This window comes from Panthera uncia, unplaced genomic scaffold, assembly GCF_023721935.1.
Source record: "Panthera uncia isolate 11264 unplaced genomic scaffold, Puncia_PCG_1.0 HiC_scaffold_212, whole genome shotgun sequence".
Classification (NCBI taxonomy): Eukaryota; Metazoa; Chordata; class Mammalia; order Carnivora; family Felidae; genus Panthera; species Panthera uncia.
In genome coordinates, this window is record NW_026058822.1 from 70,193 (window position 1) to 87,167 (window position 16,975).

Genomic DNA, 16,975 nt, shown 5'->3' on the forward strand with positions numbered 1-16,975 from the left:
CTTTACCCACACAATAAAAGGTCTAAGACTTACTATCAAAACATAAAATGTCGTGTGTAATTCCTCATTATTAACATAGCCTGTCTTCCCTAAAATTCAAATCTTTTACTTGAGACACTATTAAACTAGAAAAATAAATGCTAGTTTGATCTGTTCCAACTAGAACTTATATATATACATATTTAAGAATTCTAAACCACCTCTTATGTATTTTCATAGTGCTATTGTGCTTATCTTTTTATTGCTATAGGGAAGTATATATTAAATTACATTTATTAACATGTATTAAATTCTACCCACATTAGATTTTAACAATTTTTTAAAGTATTATTTTAAATATGTCCCAGGAAATATTTACCTGGGTCAAGAAAAAAAAAAGTGGCAATAATAAATTTTATTATATTCAGAGCTAAAGTTTATCAGACAGTACCTTTAAAAATTCATGATTCAGAATGTGTTCCTTTTGGGGTTAGAGAGTTTATGGAGCAGTTCAGTGGAGTTAGGGAAACATCTGTATGGAGTAGTTAGTTCATGCCAACATATTCTGGGGCCATGCAATTATGTATCAATATAACAGATGCCAATTCAAATGCAGAGTTAAGGAGTTAAAGAAAAACAAAATTTATGACTTATATGGATAAGAAAAAAATCCTCCCTCAAGGATTTAAAAAAAAACAACAACAAAACACCATACCTTTTAAATGTCTCCGTTGTCACACCCTCCCCCCACATGCTTACGGTCCATTTCCCTCTATTATCGCATGCACTATGGTCTACCTAGTATATCAGGTCACTAGTGAATTCATGAAGGATGGGATCCTGTCTTATTGACCTGGAACACCAATTTTCACATAGCATGTACTCAACAAATGTGACTGATGTTAAACTAAGCCTCAAAGGGATAATGGACAAAGGCACATGGCCTGGTTTCATGTCCACTTCCTTTAACATTTAGTCTGACCCATGTGCTTTGAAAGACAAAATTATACAGCTTAATTTGGCATCTCTGATGCACAAACTCAAATGACTTGGACTCTCCTTTGTGTGGAGCTATGAGGCAGCACATTAAAAGTGAAGGAGGAGAATGAAAAACCAGAACTGGTATCACTTGCCTCTTCAGTTATTATACAGCTTATTCATATGACCAACCAAGACCAAAGCCTGTTTACAAAGGTATAAAACCACAGGAACTCCATGAGGTGCCTACCAGTGGCTTCCAACTAATGATTTAGTTTCAAAGAATGAGTGATTCTTTTCAAAGGAACTATAATGTGGGCTGTTATGCATATGCAGGGGTGAATATTTGCAGATACAGTTCATCTAAGGCCCAAGAATAGACAAAGGGAAAGCCGGGAGGTCAGGCAAGAGATATGTAATTTATATGCTGTCTAGAACTTTCCTCATATTTCATCTACTAAGAGAATGCTTGAGGATAAAGCTTTTTATTTTACCATCAAAAATCAGACCCGAACTGCAAATAGTAACAGTTAATGTTTACTGGGTATTCACTATGTGTCAGGCACGATGCCCTGTGTTTTCCCTCCATTATCTCACTGACTCCTCACAACCTAATCAGGTAGGTACTAGGAAACCAGACACAGGGAAAGTAAGAAACTTGCCCATAGTCACACAGCAAATTTGTAGCACAGCCAGAAGTAGGAGTGTCTGACTCCAAGCTCCTAACTACCTGGCTGCAAGAACATAGAATGTTTTATTTTTTGGGGGGGGGGGCGGATTTTTAAGTTTTTATTTTAATTCTAGTTAACTTACAGTGTTATATTAGTTTCAGGTGTACAATATAGTGATTCAATAATTCCATACAACCCAGTGCTCATCATGACATGTGCACTCCTTAATCCCTATCACCTCTTTAACCCATCCCCCAACCCAGAACATGGAATCTTAATTAAGTCAAAGGACCTAAGTTAAAGTCCTAGGTCTACTTTTTAGCAGCTGTTGGATTTGGGGAAAGTTATTTAACATCTCAGGCACTTTCCTGTTTTATGTACCTACCACATTTAGTTAGTGACAGTTAGATATCAGAATGAATATTAAGTGCCTGGTATTTACAAAGTATTCAGGGAATAGCAGATAATAGTCCTGTTCTGACCTGAGGCACTAGGCATAATGGCTAACCATGATAATCGGATCTGGGCTCCAGTCCTGGTTCAACTCTTTTCTAGATGAGTGATGTTATTTACCTCTCATGGTGTTTCCTGACCTGTAAAGTCTGGGGATAATGATGGTGCCTGCCTTCTAGGCTTGTTGGAGGAATAAATGAGATAATGTACACAAATTGTCTATGCCCAGGAGATATCCTTAAAGTCTGCTGTAAAATTGTCACTCTATTACTTTACCAAATGCTTTCAAGCTAGTCATGCTACCCAGACTAAGCTTTCACAAATCAACTCTACTGTAAACTAAAGAGTGGTTATTTCACACCAGCATATTTCTGTAGGGGTTTCTTATTTTGTACCCACTTTGAAACAAAAGTCATATTCCAAAATCAACGCAATTTGACTTCACCACCAAAATGAGTTGCAGTTGGAGTCAAATGAGACATGCCATGCCTCGTTCCAGGATCAACAACACTACCTTTATTGACAGAAAAGTTCATGGGTCAGTCCTACTGACCTCTTTGGTCTCTGCCACAGCTGAATAAAAACACACCAACCTTGGCAGAACAAATTCACCGATTTGGTTCCATTTTTTCTGAAATTACAAAAGACAAACTTGCCTCATCTTGGAGAAATGCTGGAACAGACTTGCTCATCCTTTTGAGTTTGTCAGGGTGGGAAAACTGATTATCAGGTTGTGAAGGCACTGTGGAAACTAAACAGCAGCATTTCCATTCAAAATTATCCTTACAATTTTGGACAAACATAAAGCATAAGTTGAAAACACACTTTTCTTTCGTCTATGAATGAGATATTTTTATAAAAAGGTTAAAGGCACAGTAGTTCACATGCACAGGATCCTAAGATAAGCAACATGCAGTTTTCATAAATTATATAGAGAGAACTAGCAAGGAGATGAACCAATTGAAAATAAGAATTAATTTACAAACTGTTCATTTTTATTAATCTGGAGCTGGAGTTGAATTATATTTATTAAAACATAGAGACATTGTGAATCAGTTTTAACTTATTTTTCACATCAGAGATTTGAACCACACGATGTGTGATTTCTTGGTTCATCTCCTTGAGATGTATTTTTAAAACATGCTGCAGGCTGAAAAACTATTTCATTGGACAGCAAGGATCTCCATACACAACTCAATCATAAAAGTGTCCTGGCTACTGAGCGTCTAAGAGAAGGCTTGTTTGTTCAGTGATTATGAGGATCACTTCTCTGATAGTGTTTCTCACTCAGAATTATGAAAGACTATGATTCCAAACTATTTTTTTAAACAAATTGTTTAGACTTATTATTTAGACACCTTAATTTAGATACCCTTTGATACAGTAAGTATATACGTGGAAGTCACAATGAGATGATGAATTTTATTCCTCATTTGTGTAATTCTAGTTAGAAACCTATTTCCTTCTTTAAGAATTAGTGTCTGGGGCACCTGGGTGGCTCAGGTGGTTAAGCATCCAATTCTTAATTTTGGCTCAGGTGATGATCTTGAAGTTTGTGAGTTCAAGCCCCCACATTGGACTCCATTCTGACAGTGAAGAGTCTGCTTGGGATTCTACCTGTCTCTCCCTCTCTCTCTGTCTGTCTCTCTCTCCCTGGCCCCTTCTCTCTCATGTGTGCTCTCTCAAAAAATAAACTAAAAAAAAAAAAAAAAGAATTAGTGTCTAAGCTTTTCTTACAGTGAATCAGAGCTTGCATATTATATGAGTTAACATGTTTCAAGGCCCTTAGAATAGTGCCTGGCACATAGTATACTCTATATATAATTATTTGCTAAAAAAGTAAATATTGTCTGATAATCCTTAAATTACCTATTCGATGTGCTACAAATATACTGACTTGGTTTTAGCAGTGAAAGAGATACCAGGAAAATAGATAAAAATCAAATTATATTTCTATATATAACTCAAAAGGCTCAAATTCAGCCCTAAGCATTAGCTAAATTCATGTTTGGTTAAAAGAAATCTAATGAAGGAGAACTGAAAACTGAACTATATATATTAAATATTTTCTTATTCACATAGTTCTCATCTAGCCTTTGGCTCACAAATGTATCAAAACACATTTTACGGTGACTCATGAAATGATACCTTCTTTAATTGCTTCCCACTAAACAATAACATGTATGTGTGCATATTCAGGTGACTTACACTGAAGTGGTGTACGACTAGGTCCCGTGAGGGCACAGCACAGCCCAATGAGTACACAAAACTTATGTAATACTGCTTCCCATTATTTGCAAAATCTACATCTGCTCCTCAAATGTAGTCAGTTTTACATTTATTAGGCTTTAGTTATTTATGTTTTGATCATGTATTTCATTTTGTTTTTTGGTAAGAATACAGTCTCCACTGGAGAAAAGCAATAGTCTCAGCCCAGACATTAAAGTCATCTTGGATAATATAAAATAAGAGAGAAATCAACACATCCAGAATTCAGCACATGACTAGCCTTCGTGGCTTGACCTAACTAAGCTGGGTCATGAATGAAGACACAGGTACATTGGCATATATGTCCATGTTACTGTTTTCACTCCTCCGCTAACTGTCGAACAAAATGTAACAATATAAAACAAGATGACCATACCTAAGTATCTTCCAGTTCAAAAGCAACTGGAGAAATCTCTTTACCCAACACCCCCAAGGGGCAGGAGTTTTGTTTCCTCTGCAGCAGCTGGACAGAGAACACGCACTAAGATCTGAAGCCTGGAGTGTCCTTTTGCCAGGTCATGTGCCAGAGCTCAACACCTTCCTCTCTGGCATGACCTTATGAGCAAAGTTTCAGATTTCAGACTAGATGTCACTGCCTTCTAGCATCAGCACTTTGTTTCTCTATCGAATGGCTCCTTCAGTTAGCTGCTGTTCTCATTAAGACTTATTAGCACATCCAGACTGTTGGCAAACTGTCAATAAAAATCTTGTAGACTCCTGAGGGCAGACATGTGTATCATTGTCTTCATACCTCCAGCACCTAGCATTATGAAACTGACTGAAAGCGAGAAGCTTAGAAGACACACACGCATTATCTGCATCCTTTGCAAGGCCCCACAAACTCCCTTTGAATGTGCTATTTGTCCTTGAGACAGTAGTCAGAGTTTTAAGTACATCAATCTTAAAATTGAACAGAAAAGAGTACATCATTACTTTTGATTCGTGGTGGATATTAATTAGCTGATGGACATTAGCCACCACAAGTATACACTTACTTCTTAAAACTCAGATGTTCACTTGCTTTATATATTGAATATATACTGAGTCCAGTTTTGAACCCCAGAGCTTAAACCCTGGACATAATAAAATTTGCTTCCATAGATATATGGAGAGAGGCATATACAACCATACCACATACTTGTAAAAGTACAATTCTTTCTTATGTCTAAATAACTCATAAATTGTGTCATGTCTACAGTCTTGTGTAAAGGCCACAAGAGATCCAATACTCAAGACCATATACTGCAACATAAAAGTCAAGTGATAAGACAAGGTGCCAACTTCATTTTAAGCCACGACTCAAAGAGCAGAGAGATGTACAAAAGTATAACAATTCTCAGCAATAACATACATGTATATATTTATATATAAAATACACACACACACACACACGTGTGTGTGTGTGTGTCTATATAAAAATTGTTTAAGTACATAACTCTTCCTCAGTGGAACCATGAATTAATCTTTCAACACTGACAGCAGTAAAATGTTTTTAATAAAACGCTTGCCAGAATGAAATAGTTTTATAAGCTGCAAGAGTTTAGTACCAATAATAAATACTGTGTTATTAATAGTGTTAGTTATTTCAGTATATTTAACACCATGTAAAGTGGCAACATTTAGTCATTTGTGAGAAAGATCCTGCTACTCACTTCCTTGTATGCATTCATTTGTATCTGGTTCCTGATCTGCTTTTTGATCTACTCAGAAGAGCAACATTGAGAATAAATACCATTTTAACAGAAGGATTAAAGAGACATGAAAGTAAAGCTTAAATGTCAGTTTCACAACAGAGACTGAAGAATACATCTGATGGGTTTTTAGCTTGCTTTCATCTGATCCCCAGAGTAACTCTTCATTAGCTGCTTTAGGGTCTCCGGTTCAACTAAAAATCCAACATCCAGCACAGGAGATGCTTGGCATCTTTTCTCTAATTCACTGAGCCACACATAGCTTGGGAAATGCAAAGAGCACTGCACTAGGAGCAATGAAGCCGAGATTCTAGCTGCCACCTCCCTCCACTGACCAACCAGCTATAGGATCTTAGAAAGGCACCTAATTTCTCTGAGCTTTTCTTATCAGTAAAGGACCATGAAAATCCCCGCCCCGCCTACCTCCATGAAGTTGTTGTAAACATAAAATGCCAAAGACAAAACTATGACATAAAAGTAAGGAATGACCTTTGAGGAGCTCTGATGCTGCATTTTATATGGAAAACTCAGTTAATACACATTTTTTGTATTATAGTAAAGGCAATTTAGAAAACACAATTCCAGTATACAAATGTAAACTATATATTTGCATAAATGCTGAGCTATAAAATATAAAGATCAGACTCATGTCCATCCCTTCCCCCCAAAGGCACTATTACCCTATGTATTTTATAACTGAACCCAGTAATAATCCATTGAAAAAGTTCAAAATCTTCTGGCTCCTGAATATTCAGAACCAGTTAAATTTTACCTCAGTCTATATTTAGCTATTTAAATTACCCAAGGAGGATCCTGACTCTGGTTCTGGGACTCTTTCCTTTGAAGTTAAAGCTTTACCAGCTATGCCAGAGAGATCCAAATGCTGAGATGTGCGAATCCAATACAGGAATAACTTAACCCAGGAACCCACCCGATGCTTCCTGCCCTCGCAAGGAGTTTTGCAAGTCAGAGTAGCAAAAATCAGCTCATACCAATAGAAATACAATTTCCTATTTATAGAAACCCTCGCTTGCCAAGGGTCTCTGATGAGATCCTCACAAAGGTATCACCAGCAGAAGCCTTGAGAATACAAATAGTTAGTATTAAATGCACCGAGTCAGAACCATTTTATAATAACTTAGGCACCATTCATCACATAGTGGCAAATGACGTTCTTCTATTTATCCAACAGCTGCGTCCCAGTGACTGCCCAAACCGCCCCAGACAGACATGCAAATACGTAAAGATATTTACCATCTTCAGCACTACGTACTAATTCTTCTGGCAGATTATCTACTTTTGCTTGATCTGTTCAGGAGAAATTAACAAATGGTTAACACGGCTGACCCTTGGCGAGAGAGAACAATGAGACTGCCCCTGGAAGCCCCCGGAGTTGGAAGCAATTAGTCAAGATGCAGTGAGGGGTGCAACCAAGATGTCTTCCCCAAAATACTTTCTCTTTAGATTAGCTACTTGAACCAGTGCCATAGCGGGAGCTCCCATTTCAGCCCCGATGCAGCTTACATCAGCACACTGCTGCACACGGACTCCCAAGGGTTAGTGGGTTAGCTAAGAGCAAGCAATCGGCCAGAGGCAGAAGAAAACACAGGGCTGCAACAGCCTCTCTATTCTTCTGGAAAGGGTAAGATGCTAGCCATGACTAACACCTTCTCAAACCCATGGTCATTAACAAATATTTCTGTGCATGCATCATCACTTGTGTAAGCCTCTGGGAGCCTTGCTTGGGAAGTCAACTGAAGAGATGTAACTGGGGACCAGCTGCTAAGTGGAATCTTGGCAGGCTAGTGTGAGAGTGGGTATCGGTATTTGGAAGGGAGCTGCAGGAATACCCGTCAGCTGATGGTGATTTTTTTTTAACCCTACACATTCCTAAGTACTTTAAAGCTGCACCATGGAAATATCCCCATGCTTCACAGGCAAGAGGTTTGTCAAACTGGACAATTGTTGCTGAGTTTTTTGTTTTTGTTTTTGTTTTCAGGACCCATCGCCAACATCAGGAAGAACAATTAGAGCGGTCCAACAAAGGACTGGACTCCCTTTCTGTGGGAGCATTCAGGCGGATGTAGGGGGTTGGCCACCTGTTGAGGAGGCTTTATAGAAAATTCCTGCATGGTGGGGAGGAGTGTAAAATGGGTGACCTTCAAGGTCACTTCTAACCCCGAGATTCTAAGATCTCCAGTGGGGATAGAACTGCCTAAATTGGGAATACTGTCTTCAGAGTCCTGAGAATCTCTGATTTTCAGGAATTATTTAATGGATTTTTCCTTTTCCTTTTTAAATTCAGACTTTTTAGTTTCAATTGCAGGTGCCTAAAGCATATTCTAAACATGAGAATGGTCAACTTTCAATCATATGAGTTTGGCAGTGGTTAACTTTCATTCAATAAATTTTCTCATGACCCTCTGCACTCCCAGGGGTGCATCTTAGTTTAAAAACAATTAAGAACAAACCCCTAGAAGTCATGATTTCTAAGTTCACTTGTGTGGCTCACAAGTCCCTATAGATATTATCCTTCATGTTAGTACTCAAGAAGTCCTTCACCAATTAAAGGAGCAGTTGGGGGGGGGGGGCGGGAACAGTGTGCCTAAAGTATTGCAGGCCAGATAGTCTTTGGGCTTATAGTTCCAGTATCCAAAAGAAATATGTGAAAAGAAGGAATAAAAGAGGACAGTCCCTGAAGCTAGGGACTCATTCATCTCTATATCATGTAAAATTCATCAGACATCCATCACTGTCACATATAACATGGTCACTTCATAACTACTCTTGGTATTAGTCTGTTAATTCTGAATCACAGTTCTGTTGCAGGACACTAAGCAATTTACTTTACCTCTCTGAGCTTCATTTTCCTCATCTCTAAAATGGGAATAACAATTCATCCTCATAGGGTTGCTTATGCCAGTTAAATGAGATAATGCATGTGAAATGTTTAGCCAAGTCTTGGTACACAGTGCTTAGTAAATCTTAGCTATTACTATTAGAACCACTAGCTACCCCAATCTTTTAAAACTCACTGTACTTGAATAAACACTCAAACTTGGATTCTTCAATTCAAGGAAACCTAGTGTCTAGTAACCAAACCTCATGCGCTATTTTAAAAGTTCCAGCCACTCTGCTCACTTTGGAAAGGTTATTCTCATCTGTTAATGCCCCCTTTAGGGGCTTCAGTGCACAACAAGCATGCAGTGAGGCCACAGAAGAGCACATAAGCATTTTTAAGCTCAGACTGGGGCATGAACAGTGGGGCAAATTTTCTCACTTGGTGAATCTGATGAAATGTCTTCTAGACTTTTGGAAGGCATTTTCCTAGTAGCACTCTTTTCCAAAGTTTTCAAGACAGGACTGGGTTCTTCTTCTGAACCTGTTACAAGACAAAATCGATGAACACTGCACAATACAAAAAACACCCAAACTCTTAAAAACCAGTGGAAATTGATATCATAGGTTGAAAGCAGGCATTATGTTATAAAGCCTCTATACTTGTATTCACTCTATGAAGCACTTCTAAAAAAAAAAAAAAAAAAAAAAAAGAAAAGAAAAATTTCTCCACTCTTGGTATGTCCTTTAAAAACCATTTCCCTGGTCAAGAAATATTTGCAAGCATAAATCATAAAGAAACAAGATTACCACATAAATAGAAGAGTGATCTCTTAGTCGTCTACACCTCTATTTTAGGCACATGATTTGTTCTGTGCCAGACTTTGAATCTTTCCACTTCACTTCCAGCTTTTGAAGACAACCACAAAGTGGTTTTAGGAGCATTAAAACAATTAGCAGAAAACCATAGAAGGCAGGATTCAGATGTTTAACATCTGTGTATAATCAGGTACACAGATGGGCGAATTCCCCAGATGAAGAATGTAGGCTTTTTGGGTTTCATGAGGTAGTAAAGTTTCCAACAAAATGTTGGGAAATGACATGAAATAGTCAACTTTTTATGTAATTAAGTCAATTTAAAGTCGGGGGGGGGAGGGGAGGTGGCTGTATCATGTACTAATACCTGTATTCATTTTTTAAAAAGGCATGTTAGGACCAAAAGAAAAAAAGAAAAAGGGCATAATCTCAAAATAAGAATAGTCCTTTAAATTAAATACATCTAATGTTATAAAAAAAATATCTCTAGATGTCTCTTAACTTTTTCATTTTGACAGTGAAAACTCCATCATGGATTAGCCCTGGTCTGAATATTGTCATTTATCACTGTTGTATCCTTAGTGCCTAGAACAGTGGCTGACAATAAGCACTTCAAAAATGTTTGCCAGGCACGCCTGGCTGGCTCAGTTGGAGAGCATGTGACTCTTGATATCAGGGTCGTGAGTTCAATTCCCACGTTGGATGCAGAGCCTACTTAAAAACAAAAAATGTTTGCTAAATCACTGCATGATTTCATTAACGGGCCAATGAACTTGAGAAGCACTTCTCCACACAGTACTTTCCTGAAACGCATCCCAGTTCTCCCCAGTGTTAACAGGCATTCTAGAACAAATGGACTCTAAGATGAATTAGGTATGAGATGCTCTGTGTTCAGATTTAAAGGTTTCTTACTACAGATCTTCTTATAGACTTTAATATGCTAATAATGTGCATAATTTCCCAGCATTTCCAAATGTATTTAATCATGGAAACTTTTTTTTTTTTTTTTTTTTTTTTTGGTAAGGAGCATACTGAGGTATTGGTTGATTAAGAGCTCTGCCACATGTCAAACATGTTAAGTTGCTCATCCAAATTGTGGTGCTACTGTAGCCAGGTTCCTCCCTCTCCCACCCTACCCCCATCTGTTTTCAAATAAAAATTTAGGTTAGGGGATATAAAATTACAACTGTACTAATTTATACCTCTTACTGGCTTATGAATTTTAAATATCTTCTCTAAGCTCTGGGTGGTTATTTAATATTATTTCATTTTTAGATAGGCTTTTTACTGTCTAATTGGTTATCCTGATATACTATAAACAAAGCTATATACATTAGGCAATAGTCTCCAAAGTAAGTACAAATTTACCCTCTTAGGATCACTTCACCCTCGTCTCTAATGGGGTACTTTAGTAAAAGTCTACTTCAGCATGTTTAACATGCTGACTTATACTCTTGCAAATGTCTGGTTTCAGAGACTGGTATATCACTTTCCTTTGCTTACCAACAACCTTTGTTAAAGGGGCTCCAAGTTGATTAATTAGGATTAAAGGGGATACTTTGGTCAGTTTTCAAGAAGAGAAGACTACAGTTACTTGCAAAGGAAACCAAACCTCACAAGTCATCCACCCAGTAAGACTTACTCATTCTCATCGATGCTGAGGAGACTCAAAAATGACAAATTTTTAAAACTACTAGGAGGGTGACTGACACTAGCTGTTGTGCAACTTTGGTTAAAATGTCCCTCCCAAAGAGCATCCTTTATCATTTAATCACTATAATTGGGTAACTTCTCATTCCTATTTGTCTCTGGGTTTCTCTTCTAAAATGCCCATGTTGATCACAATAGCAAACAGAGACAAGCCCCGTGTCTTACAGCCTGGCTGAAACCACTACCCCCATGTCCGCTCAGATGAATGTGGTAATCAATTAAGATCTTCATCCATTTGGCCAAAGTTGGAGTCAAAGAAATGCAGCAGGCCAGGCAATGCCTTCAGGTGGAATCAGGTGAAGTCATCTGACCAAAGTCATACTCTAGAGAAGGGAAAGATTCTGCAGATAACTGAACACAAGCGGAAAAGAGTGGCAACAAAACACCACAGTACTATGTATCTGATGGAAAGAAAGTTCCAACCTTGCACTTTGTTCCTGGTATTTAGCCCCTACTGTGGTAAAATATTCATCCTAAAAGGGAAACGTCTGTCCATTTGTGGCACTGTCTTGCCACAAATCTTACTAGAGACTTCTGTGTGGATTGCCCATTAAGAATGAAATTCTAATTATGTCCAGGAGGAAAACTAGCTAGGATGTTTTAGAAGTACTTTCTAAACCCAAAAAGTTCTTTAAAAAATACTTTTAAAACCTAAAAATTCTATTGTGATTAATGAGAATAAAGTCAGATTCTGAAACACTGCCTGTGGGTAAAACTGTCTCTATGTAACTGATTTGATTAAAGAATAAAAAGGAGGCTGGGTGGCTCAGTTGGTTAAGCATCTAACTTTGGCTCAGGTCATGATCTCATGATTTGTGAGTTCGAGCCCTGCACTGGGCTCTGAACTGACAGTGCTGAGCCAGCTTGGGATTCTCTCCCTCTCCTTCTCTCTCTCTTTGCACCCCCCTTCTCAAAATAAATAAATAAACTTGAAAAAAAAGAAGAATATAAAAGGAAATGTAGCTTTTCATTAAAAAAGGCTAGGTAGAGCTAAAGTGATATGAAGAATTTAGCACCATTTGGAATGTCAAATTAATCTCAATTGTAAAAACTGTATCATCTTTTACATCAGCATTCCACAAATCAATTCATTAACCAACAGGTTAAAAAAATCAGAATGCTCACTAGAGGTATTTCTCCAGCTTTCTGCATTGGAACCAATGTTTCCATCTGAAAAATCAGAGAAACCTTTTTCTTCCTTTTTCTCTTCTCTCTTACATGGTGATGCCAGAATCAATTCAACTTTACTTGTTTTTGTAGAGTTTGCTTTGTCTGTCAGGAGAGAAATGGGTTGCCTATTTGTGGACACACTCATTGCTTTAGGAGCCTTTTCAAAGCCAGGTTCCTGAGAAGCCCCTTCTTGAACCCCTGCAACCTCACTTTCACTGTCCCTGTCCTCTGGGGCTATTATAGTTTCAGTGACCCCTATTTTATGTTCCGCAAAGAGCTGTGGGGTTCCAAAGATCTCAACCCCACTGTCAGAACCACAAAGATCTACTGATAAATCAGTCATAGCTTGGTGTCCGCCCAACACTTCATCACACTGGTTGACTTGAGATTTGAGAACATTATTCTTAAGCTTCCTTTCAGAGGCCTCTGAGGCTGTCCAGTAAAAATGGGGCACTGTCTTCAAGAAACTGGCCTGCTCTGACTGTGGACACTCCTTCTCGGGAGTTTCTTCCTTCACTGACAACTGGAGCAGGTAAGAAGGAGTTTCCGATGCTTCTCTAAAAAGTTTCTCAAAACCCATATCAAAAGCACTCTCAGTTATTGATGGCGCCTCAGACTTTTTTACTGTTTCTTTGATTTCCTCAGGATGGAATTCAGAAGCAGCTTGCCTGGGCACCTCAGTACTACCTGTTAGCTTTGATGGAGAAAGAGTCCCTGTATCACTTTCATTTTTTGAGGAGGGGCTTTCAACTGCTTCCTTCAGTAGTTTTTCTAAGCCAGCACTGAATTCTAGGAACTCTGATTTAGGTTGAATAACTGTTTCCTTCACAATTTCTGCCACTTCCTGGGATAACTTTTTGCCATACTGAGTAACAGTGCAATCAGATGAACAAAGGGTTTGTTCTGATGGAGATACTCGGGCAGCTAAGTAAGATCCAATTTTATGAGTTTTATCAGGAACTACGGTGAAGGGATAAAAATCCTTTCTGTCTGGAATTAAAATGTCCATTATAGCCCATGCTGTAGAATTCTGGGGGCTACCTGCTGCCTCAACTCCTTCAGGAAATTCTGCTTTTACTTCTCCAGGCACTACTCCCCTCCCAACTGGATAGCTCAACCAAGCTTCTCTAAGTAGCTTTTGTAATGTAGCATTTACATACTTCAAGGCAGGGTTAGGTGGAAGAATGACTTTTTCTACAGTCTCTGAAATTTCCCTTTGTGAAGGTAATGCCTTATCCTGGGGAGCGAGATGAGCATCCCTGGAATAAGGCATCTTTTGGGGAGAGTTGGCCACATCCCCAAAAGAATCCTTTCTGTATAGATGAGAAGGTCGACCCAATGAGTGAGAACTTTCTGCAGCCATCTGACACAAATCCTCCGTGTTTAGCTGGCACTCACCACTTTCAGCTTTCTGAAGGAGAGCTGCATTTCCCAAAGTTTCTTCCCCTTTTGGAAAAGGAGCTATTATCTCTTTTTGATAGTCTGATATGTTGTGACTCCATTCTATCCCTTTTTCATAAACTCTACTCTCTTCAGGCTCAGAGTTGATCCTAGTGGTAACAGGTTCTAACATGGTTGGTAAGGGAGAAGGTGAAGTCCCAGTTGCTTCCCTCAGGAGTTTGTCTAGACTAGCAGTCAAAGTGTTCGGTTTGACCTTTGGAGGAGCTACTGTTTTGTCTACATGCTCATTAATGATCTCCTCATGTCCTCTGTCTTCTCCCTCAGTATCAGCAAAATCTGTGTCATGAGGCCATGTTTTATTTCCAGAAATCTCTCGTTCAGGCACTTGTTTTTCATGAACTTTTCCAACAGAAGTTTGCACGGCTGGTGATGAAGCTTCTGAAAGTAACTTCTGTAAGTTGTCATTAAAAGTGTCTTTGTAGTCTTTAGACAAAACACTTGTTTTTACTATTGATTCTTGTATCTCTTGGTCTGAGTAATCCTTTTCTTCCTTGAACACTGGTGTAACAAACCATTCCGTATTCTTTTTCACATTTTCCTTCGGTGACTCATTTCCTGGCAACTGATGAGCAGACTTTCTGGATGGTCTCAATGGAAATGTGGTTTCGTCTGGTAACACCTGGAGTGTGCACTTTGAATTTAATTTCTCAATTTCCTCTCTTGCTGGTAATTTTTTTTTACCTGGAAGTGTCCCTATTTCATGGATATTTTTTCCTGATGATTTAATGTCACTGAGTTCTTTGTGTTTCTGGCTATTAAAAGGCACCAAAGGTTTTTGGCTTACTATGGTAGTATTCTTCTCAACATTGTCTTGACTATTTGTATTGGCTCCTAAGTCCCAAAACTTTCTCAAATTCTCAAATTGAGAGTGATTATAGACCTGTTCCATATTGGGTTCATCCATTCTTTCTTTTAGGGACATAACTTTAAAGTTGGGATTTGATTCACCAATTAGGGATCTGTCTTTCTCCAAAGGAGTATATATTCCATTCGCAACATTTGAAGGATGTTGCCATGATGGTAAAGTAAGATCCCTTTTATAATGCCAGCTCTCAGCCTCTGGCAACATTTTTATAGGCTCATTTATCCTATTCTGAAAAGGAGACATTTCACCTGATTGGTCAACTGAAGGATAATTTTTGGATGGACCTGGTTTCTGAGGCCTGGTCTCTTTAGATTTATTCGAGGAATAAAAGCTGGAGAGATGGGCTATGTGGCCATTGTCATTTAGGACCACTTGTTTGCTAATGACTTGATTATATTCAGTCTGGCCTGTAGATAAATTGTCCATGGACTTCACAGGCTGATATGCTTTAGCAGAATATTGCCCTTGACTGCATGATGATGTGGGTTCTTTATGAGTGAATTTAGCAGCAGCTTTCTCACCTTCCCAAAAAGATATTCTGTCACTTACTCTTTTGTATTTCTCTCTTTGTACTTGGTTCTTGGGAGCCTCAACAGCATCCTGTAATTGGACTTCAGGCTTCTTCCAAGATTTGTCTTTGGCAATCCCACGTGGTGAGTCAATATACTCTGGCTCTAAGGAAGCTTTCAGGATGTATGTATCTTCTTCTTTGCTCTTTTTCTCTGTCTTCATGTTGTCTTTCAAACTTGGTTCTTTGACAAGTGTTGAAGAGTCAAAATTCACTTCTGAGTTTCCTCTACTTTTTTCAAAACCATGAAGCTTAGGCTCTTCTTCACCTAAGGTGCCAACAGCCTTAATGTTGCATGGAACTTGGTCTTCTGCATCAGGTCCTGTGACAGCACTGTAGGAATAGTTACTGGTTGGGGGAACTACCCGATTTCCTTCTCCCATGTTTTTCGAACCTTGGCTATAGTCCATAGTTTTACTCCCTTGATTTGGGTCATAGATTTCACATGATTGCAATATGCCTAGACCTTCCTTGCCTTGTTGGAACAAATTAATAGGTTTGGGTTTGATATTCACATTATTATTTTGGCAATTTCCAGAAGGTAGCATATTTCCCTTTCCCTGGAATGTCAAATCAGATTCCATAGGCGTCAGTTTAACTTTGGCAGATAATAGAGCCTTTGAACCATTTTCTTTTACACTGGTGTCATCTGTCACCAAGGTAGTAGCAACCTGTGATTCTGAGTCTATTTCTTCTTTGGGCTCTATTCCTTGGGGATGTTGGAGAGATGACTTATTGTCTTCTGAATGACAACTTCGATTAAACCAGTCTAGGACTTTAGATATGGAATCATCAGTTGTCTTCCTTATCTCAGTGGCAAATTGATCAGAGTGTGAGGACGTCATTGCTTTTAGGGCCTTGAGAAGAGGGGGCTTACCTTGCTGATGGTCTCTAGAACTGTGACCTGGCACCTGAGATGGCTCAGGCTCAACACAAGACAGTCCATCTGCAACACAGAAATGCTTTTCTAAATAAGAAAAGAGAATGCTTAAAGAATTATTATTCAATCACTCACATTATCTTTTGAAGAGGCACTTTGTATTTGCACTTTCCATACCACTAGCTGTTTATATCCGCACTTTTCAGGGGCTATAATATAAACAATCTTAATTAAGATATTATACTAGAGTTGCTCTATGACAGTAAAGGAAGGTAAATGTAGACCTCTGAAATATGGGATATAGACCCAATTGAGAAATTCCTCTGAAGTCTTTGATTTACACTGAAAATTCATATGGGGGCACCTGGCTGGCTTGGTCGGTGGAGCATGTGACTCTTGATCTTGTGGGGTTAGGAGTTCAAGCCCCAGGTCAGGGGTAGAGCTAAATTAAAATAAAGTAAAAATTCATGTGAATTTAGTATTCTGATCTATGTTACATTAAAATTTTTTTCAACATTTATTTTTGAGAGAGAGAGAGAGAGAGAGAACAACAAAGCACGAGAAGAAGGGCAGAGAGAGAAGGAGACACAGAACTCGAAGCAGGCTCCAGGCTCCAAGCTGTCAGCC

General features: G+C 38.6%; 1 protein-coding gene across 2 annotated transcripts in view; it reads right to left on the reverse strand.

Annotated features, from left to right (window-relative positions):
• The window catches only part of LOC125917636 (synaptotagmin-like protein 2), a 33,577-nt gene extending 17,011 nt beyond the window's left edge, over positions 1–16,566 (reverse strand). The window contains exons 1-5 of one of the 2 annotated variants that reach the window (XM_049623785.1): positions 16,346–16,566; positions 9,321–9,422; positions 7,295–7,348; positions 6,002–6,049; positions 2,738–2,832 (exon numbers count right to left, since the gene is read on the reverse strand). In XM_049623785.1, the coding sequence (XP_049479742.1) occupies positions 2,738–2,832; positions 6,002–6,049; positions 7,295–7,348; positions 9,321–9,363 (240 nt within the window). In that variant the 5' untranslated portion in view covers positions 9,364–9,422; positions 16,346–16,566. The remainder of the gene's footprint in view (positions 1–2,737; positions 2,833–6,001; positions 6,050–7,294; positions 7,349–9,320; positions 9,423–16,345) is intronic. The other variant, XM_049623786.1, reaches the window with a different exon arrangement.
• Positions 16,567–16,975: the final 409 nt, after the last annotated feature.